Source organism: Macaca nemestrina, chromosome 12, assembly GCF_043159975.1.
Source record: "Macaca nemestrina isolate mMacNem1 chromosome 12, mMacNem.hap1, whole genome shotgun sequence".
Lineage (NCBI taxonomy): Eukaryota > Metazoa > Chordata > Mammalia > Primates > Cercopithecidae > Macaca > Macaca nemestrina.
The window spans coordinates 74,257,585-74,264,670 of record NC_092136.1 but is presented as its reverse complement, the minus strand read 5'-3'; the positions used below and the strand labels follow the sequence as shown (position 1 = coordinate 74,264,670).

At 37.5% G+C, this 7,086-nt stretch overlaps 1 protein-coding gene across 1 annotated transcript; it reads left to right on the top strand.

Annotated features, from left to right (window-relative positions):
• Positions 1-1,088: 1,088 nt before the first annotated feature.
• LOC105468756 (olfactory receptor 2AT4) lies at positions 1,089-2,111 on the top strand. Its single transcript, XM_011719081.3, has one exon. The coding sequence runs from the start codon at positions 1,089-1,091 to the stop codon at positions 2,049-2,051; it is 963 nt and encodes a 320-aa protein (XP_011717383.2). The 3' UTR covers positions 2,052-2,111.
• The last annotated feature ends 4,975 nt before the right edge of the window (positions 2,112-7,086 follow it).

The following is a 7,086-nucleotide window of genomic DNA, read 5'->3' as shown; positions in this document are numbered from 1 at the left end:
GGAATCATGGAAGATTTTGTTTTGTCTTTTAGAGGCCCTCAGCCCAGCTTTCTAGCCTCCCTTGCATAGCCAGAATTCAGATGTCCCATAGGGAAAACTTGTTATGCATTTAGAGTGCCTCAAATTTCCAATATGTTTTGCTAATCCTTTTTTAACTATCACAAGTCTTACTGGTTTCTCTTTCTCTCATATATGACTCTCTGCCTAGTCCAAGTCTCAGCCACACTATGGTTCCCAAATCAAATACTCCTGGAGAACAAAAGAGCTGGTGATTATTAGTTAACTTTGGAGGGTCTCACCCATTGGAGTTTGACTTCATCGCATCCTTATGGCACTCATATTCCTCAATTTGTTTAAAAATATGATTTGTGTAATTTATCCAGGTTTCCCTAGTCGTTGCAGTGAAAGTGTTGGGCTATCATGGTCTATTATATCTAATGCAGGAGCCGAAGTCCAGACACCTAGCTTAAATGGAGTCAGAAAGAACCACTACTCAAGGCATACAAGAGTTAATAAGAGTGTGAGCAGCTGCATATTACACACAGCCTTGGAGAAAGGAGCCCCTCAATGGAACATGGTAGAACTTTGAGTGAGTGCAAAAGTAGAGACATGAGCTTAAGGACTTGATTTATGAGATCTGACATCAACCTAAACCACACAGCATGGAACCTTAGATGAAGACCAGCAGAAGCCTTTCCAAAGCACTTTCATAATTATAATTCAACAATCAACTGTTTAGATTTGATTTTTCCAGTAAAATATAAACTCTGGGAAGACAAGAACTTTGCCTGCCTTCTTCACTTTGATCACTTCATCACCTAAACAAAGCATACAGTCTTCTATTTGGTAGGTTATTAATTAATTAATAATCAATATTTGACAAATTTTGGGTTCACATGGTAAAAGTCAATACCATAGCCCCTCATCAGTCCTCTACAGTTGGTTGTAAATAATTGTGCTTATATTACCTACAGAGTAAACATTATAGAATTATCACTCCAGAATCCTTTGTTTCTATGGTTTCCAGATGTTTCCAGTGTCTAGATGTTCCAGCTGCTCATCTCTGAGAAATCCAGCTGTGTCTCACCATGGATGCCACAGCCTGTAATGAATCAGTGGATGGCTCACCCATCTTCTATCTGGTGGGCATCCCCTCTCTGCCAGAGATCTTCTTCCTCCCTGTGTTTTTTATTTTCCTCTTCTTCTACCTTCTCATCCTGTTGGGTAATGCCCTGGTTCTGGTGGCCGTGGTGGCAGAGCCCAGCCTCCACAAGCCCATGTACTTCTTTCTGATCAACCTCTCCACCTTGGACATCCTTTTCACCACAACAACTGTCCCCAAGATACTGTCCCTATTCTTGCTTGGGGACCGCTTCCTCAGCTTTTCTTCCTGCTTACTGCAGATGTACCTCTTCCAAAGTTTTACATGTTCAGAAGCCTTCATCCTGGTGGTCATGGCCTATGACCGCTATGTGGCTATCTGCCACCCACTGCACTACCCTGTCCTCATGAACCCACAGACCAATGCTACCTTGGCAGCCAGTGCCTGGCTTACTGCCCTCCTCCTGCCCATCCCAGCAGTAGTAAGGACCTCCCAGATGACATCCAACAGAATTGCCTACATCTACCACTGCTTCTGTGATCATCTGGCTGTGGTCCAGGCCTCCTGCTCTGACACCACCCTCCAGATCCTCATGGGCTTCTGCATCGCCATGGTGGTGTCCTTCTTCCCCCTTCTCCTGGTGCTTCTCTCCTATGCCCACATCCTGGCTTCGGTGCTTCGCATCAGTTCCCGAGAAGGACGGGCAAAAGCCTTCTCCACCTGCAGCTCCCACCTCCTGGTGGTGGGCACCTACTACTCATCTATTGCTATAGCCTACGTGGCTTACAGGGTTGACCTGTCCCTTGACTTCCACATCATGGGCAATGTGGTATATGCCATTCTTACACCAATTCTCAACCCCCTCATTTACACTCTGAGAAACAGGGATGTAAAGGCAGCCATCACCAAAATCATGTCTCAAGACCTAAGCTGTGACAGGAGCATTTGACCTTTAAATGCAGCTAATTCTGCTTCCAGGACACCAAATAACAGTGCTTAGCACAGAGTAAGGACTCAATACATAATAATGAAATAATGTTAATTTTTATAGGAATATTAAGTTGTTGTATAAAATTTTGCTATTTAGTAATCCAAGAAACCTTTACTAAAATAAAAAATCTTCATGGCAAAAAATTATTATAAGTAAAGTCAAAAAAACAAATAAAAAACATATCACAGGGAAATGCAAATATTCATATTATACAAAGAATGTAGAAGACTGAAATAAACATTTCAATAAAAACATGGGCAAATATATGTGTAGACAAATCACCAAAAAAATGCAGTGGCCTTTAAATAATGAGTCTTCACTTTATAAAAAGAATACGAATTTAAATTGTGCTGAAATGCTATTTTTCACTTAATCAGATTAGCAAAAATCCAATATTTTGACAATATGCATGTAGAAAAACAGAACTTTTATAACTTGCTTGTGAGGATACAAATTGGTATAACACTACCACAATACCTACCAAAAGTACATATGCATTTACCCTTTGACTCAGCAGTATCACTTCTAGGGATCTATCCCGAGGAGTCACTGTCAATCATTCATTAGGTTACGTATTCATCACTATACAGGGAACTTATTGAATAAACTGTGAAAATGCATGATGCAGTAATAAAAAGGAAATGAGGAAGCTCTCTACTGATATGGTATCATCTCTAGGATATGTGTTAAGTGAAAAAAAGCAAGCTGCAGAAAAGTGTTTTTGTAAGAAAGGAGATAGTTTGCTTAAAATTTCAGGAAAAAGCTAGGGGGAAAATGCGAACTCATAAAGATGGTTATCTATAAGGAGAGGGAGGGAACAGGAAGGGACGGAACCGGAATGGAAGCAAGACTATATATATGTAATTATTTTTACATAGTTCAAAGAAATCAGAAAGAAAAACCCCACAATTCCCTCAATTTAAAATAAACAGAAGCACTTGACCCTGGCTGTCTCTCAAGTTAGTGGCATGACCACACAGAAAATTACTATAAGTGACTTTTAAACAATGTTTTGATATACATCCTAAAAGGGGTATACTAAAAGGACAAGAAAAATCACATCTTAAACTGCATTGAGGAGTTTTTGTTTGTTTGTTGTTTGTTCTGAGAAGAGGCCTTGCTCTGTCACCCAGGCTGGAGTGCAGTGGTGCTATCTCAGCTCATTGCAGCCTTGACTGCTAGGGCTCAAGTGATCCTCCCACCTCACCTCCCTGAGTAGCTGGGGCCACAGGCACATGCACCACTACTCCTAGCTAGAGGAGTTTTAAAAACATGCATATTACAGTTTTACTTATTTAATATATATTAGATGTAAATTACGTATTTCTATAACCAAAACCATTTTTATCATTTTATTTTACCATGCATGGTTTTATATTTACAGAGAGTTCCAAAGACATGAGAGTTCCCATATATCCTTCACCCAACTTCCTCTGTGTCAACATCTTACATAACCATGATACACTTATCAAAAGTAAGAAGTTAACATTGGTAAAATACATACTATTAATTATACTAGAGATTTTATTCAAATTTCTCCTGTTTTTCCAGTAATGTCTTCTTTCCATTCCAGGATCCAATCCAGAATGTCACGTTGCATTTTATTATATCTTCTTGGTTGCCTGACTTTTATTGGTCTTTCCTTGTCTTTCGTGACCTTGACACTTCTGAAGAGTCAATAGTAAATTTGGCTAAGTGAAAGAATCCAATCTAAAAAGGCTGCATACTGTATGATTCTAACTGGAATTCTGGAAAAGGCAAAACTATGAAGACAGTAAAAAGCTCAGGGGCTGCCAGGGGCTAGGAGAAGGGAGGGATTAATAGGCAGAACACAGAGGACTTTTAGGACAGTGAAACTATTCTGTATGATACTACAATAGTGGATACATGTTATATATTTGTCAAGACTCATAGAATGTACTACACCAAGAGTATACTATGGCCTTTGGGTCATAATGTTGTGTCAATGTAGGCTTGAATGTAACAAATGTAACCACTCTGGTGGGGGATGTCATTCTAACAGTTATGTAGTGGTATCTTATTGTGGTCGTAATTCAATTTAATTACATTTCCCTATAACAATTGTGTTGACCATCTTTCATGTGCTCATTTTCTATCCATATATCTTTTCTGGTGAAGTGTGTTCAGATCCTTTGCCTGCTTTTTAATCCAGGTTGTTTGTTTTCATAACATTGAATTTCAGGTGTTCTTTATATATTCTAGGTATAAATTTGTTATTAGATATTTGATATACAAGTAGTTTCCCCAGTCTTTGAATTCTCGTACAGTGTCTTTTGCAGAGCAAAGGTTTTCCATTTTGATAAAGTCTAACTTATCATTTTCCTTTATGGATTATGATGTTTGATAACGTATCTAAATACTCATCACCAAACCAAAGGTCATGCAGATTTTGCCCTATAGAAAACAACGTTTCTAGAAGTTTTCCATTTTTGATTTCATTCTATGAACAATTTTGAGTCAATTCTTGGATAAGGTGTGAGGTTGAGGTTGAGATTTTTTTTTTTTTTTGCGTATGAGCATCCAATAATTCCAGCACCATTTGTTATAAACCGTTCTCTATCAAATTGCGTTTACACTTTTGTCAAATATCAGTTGATTATATTTGTGTGTATCTATTTGTGGGCTCTCTATTCTGTTCCACTGATATATATGTCTATCCTTTACCAATACCACATAGTCTTGAATACTGTAGCTTTATAGTTAGTGTTGAAATTCCGTAATGTGACTCCTCTGACTTTGTTAATTTTTTTTATAATTGTTTGGTTATTCTAGTTCCTTTGCTTTCTAATATAAATTTTAGAACCAACTTACTGGGATTTGGGGAGGGGAGGGACTATGTTAAATCTATAGATTAAATTTGGGACAACTGACATTTTAACAATGTTGAGTCTTCCAATCCATGAATATAATATATCTCTACATTTACTTAGCTCTTTAATTTTATTCATTACAAACTGCATTCTTGGGATGAATGAACCCCATTTGGTTGTGACATATTTTTCCCTTTATATATTACTAGATTTGACTTGCAAATATTTTGTTTAGGATTTTTGCATCAAAATTTATGAGAGATATCAGGGTGTAGTTTTCTTGTAATTTCTTTGTCTGGTTTGGTATTAAATAAATGCTGTCCTCATAAAATGAGTTAGGAAGCTTTCCTGTCTCTTCCACATTCTCAAACACATTGTATAGAATTGGTGCTATTTCTTCCTTAAATATTTGGTAGAATTTGCCTGTAAAATTTCCAGGGCCTGGAGTTTTCTTACAGGAAGTTTTAAACTACAAAATTAACTATTTAATAGATACAGAAAATTTTCCATTATCTATTTCTTCTTGAATGAACTTTATAATTTCTGCCTTTTAAGAAATTAGTCCATTTTGTCCAAATTTTAGAATTTATAAAGAGTTGTTTGTACTGTTCCCTTATTATCCTTTTAATGTGTGTGATGTCTACTCTTTCATTCCTAATATTGGCAATTTGTGTTTTCTGTTATTTTTTCTTGGTTAGTTTAGCTTTAGGTTTACCAATTTATTGATTTTTCAAAGAATCAGCATTTAGTTTGTTTATTCTAATTGTTTTCCTGTTTTCAATTTTATTGATTCTTCCTCTAATCTTTATATTTTTTTCTCTACAAAATTTGGGTTTAATTTGATCGTTTTTCTAATTTCTTGACGTGGGAGATTAGATCATTGATATGAGACTTTTCTTTTTCTTTCTCTTTTTTTTTTTCTTTTGAGACAGAGTCTCGCTCAGTCGCCCAGGCTGGAGTGCACTGGCCTGATCTCGGCTCACTGCAAGCTCCGCCTCCCGGGTTCACGCCGTTCTCCGGCCTCAGCCTCCCAAGTAGCTGGGACTAAGGGCGCCCGCCGCCGCGCCCGGCTAATTTGTTGCATTTTTAGTAGAGAGGGCTTTTCACCGTGTTAGCCAGAATGGTCTCTGTTTCCTGACCTCGTGATCCACCCGCCTCGGCCTCCCAAAGTGCTGGGATTACAGGCGTGAGCCACCGCGCCCGGCCGAGACACTTATTTTTCAGTGTAAGCGTTGAAGTCTGTACATTTCCCAATAGCTCCCACATTAGCAACTTCACACGAATTTTGATATGTTGCATTTTTATTTTCATTTCATTCTAAATGTATTTTAAATTTCCCTTAAAACATCCTAATTGACCCATGGTTATTTCAAAGTGTTTTTATTTAATTTCAAAATATTTGGAAGATTTTCCCAATCACTTTCTGTTACTGTTCTCTAGTTTAATTCCTTTATGGTTCAAGAATATGCTTTGTATGATTACTATTCTTTAAAAAGCTTTTCTATTCTTTTACATTTTTTGTTTAATGGCCTAAAATATGATCTATCTTGGTGAATGTTCTGTGCACTCTTGGAAGTGTATTCTGCTATTATGTGGAGTGTTTTATAAATGTCCATTAGGTCTAATTGTTTAATATTGTTTTTTAGGCCTTCTATATCTTAACTGATTTTCTATCAGCTTGATCAATTCCTGAAAGGGAAATATTAAAGTTTCTAACAATAATTATGGATTTGTCCATTTCTCCCTTCAATTTCACCAGTTTGTAAGAAAATTTCCACTTTTTAGATTCGGGGGTACACATGCAGGTTTGGGACACAGGTAAATTTCATGATGCTGAAGTTTGGGATATGAATGATCCCGTCACCCAGATAGTGAGCATAGTACCCAACAGTTAGTTTTACAAATCTCGCTACCCTCCCTCCACTCTCTATTAGTCCCCAGTGTCTATTGTTGCCATCTTCATGGTCATGAGTACCCAATGTTTAGCTCCCACTTATAAGTGAGAACATGCAGTACATGGTTTTCTGATCCTGTGTTAATTAGCTTAGGATAATGGGCTCCAGCTGCATCCACGTTACTGCAAAAGACATGATTTCATTCTTTTTTTTTTTTTTTTTTTTTTTTGAGACGGAGTCCCGCTGTGTCGCCCAGGGTGGAGTGCA

Excerpts from the sequence above, each read along its gene's own strand:
- LOC105468756 (XM_011719081.3), top strand. The coding sequence starts at position 1,089 with ATGGATGCCACAGCCTGTAATGAATCAGTGGATGGCTCACCCATCTTC.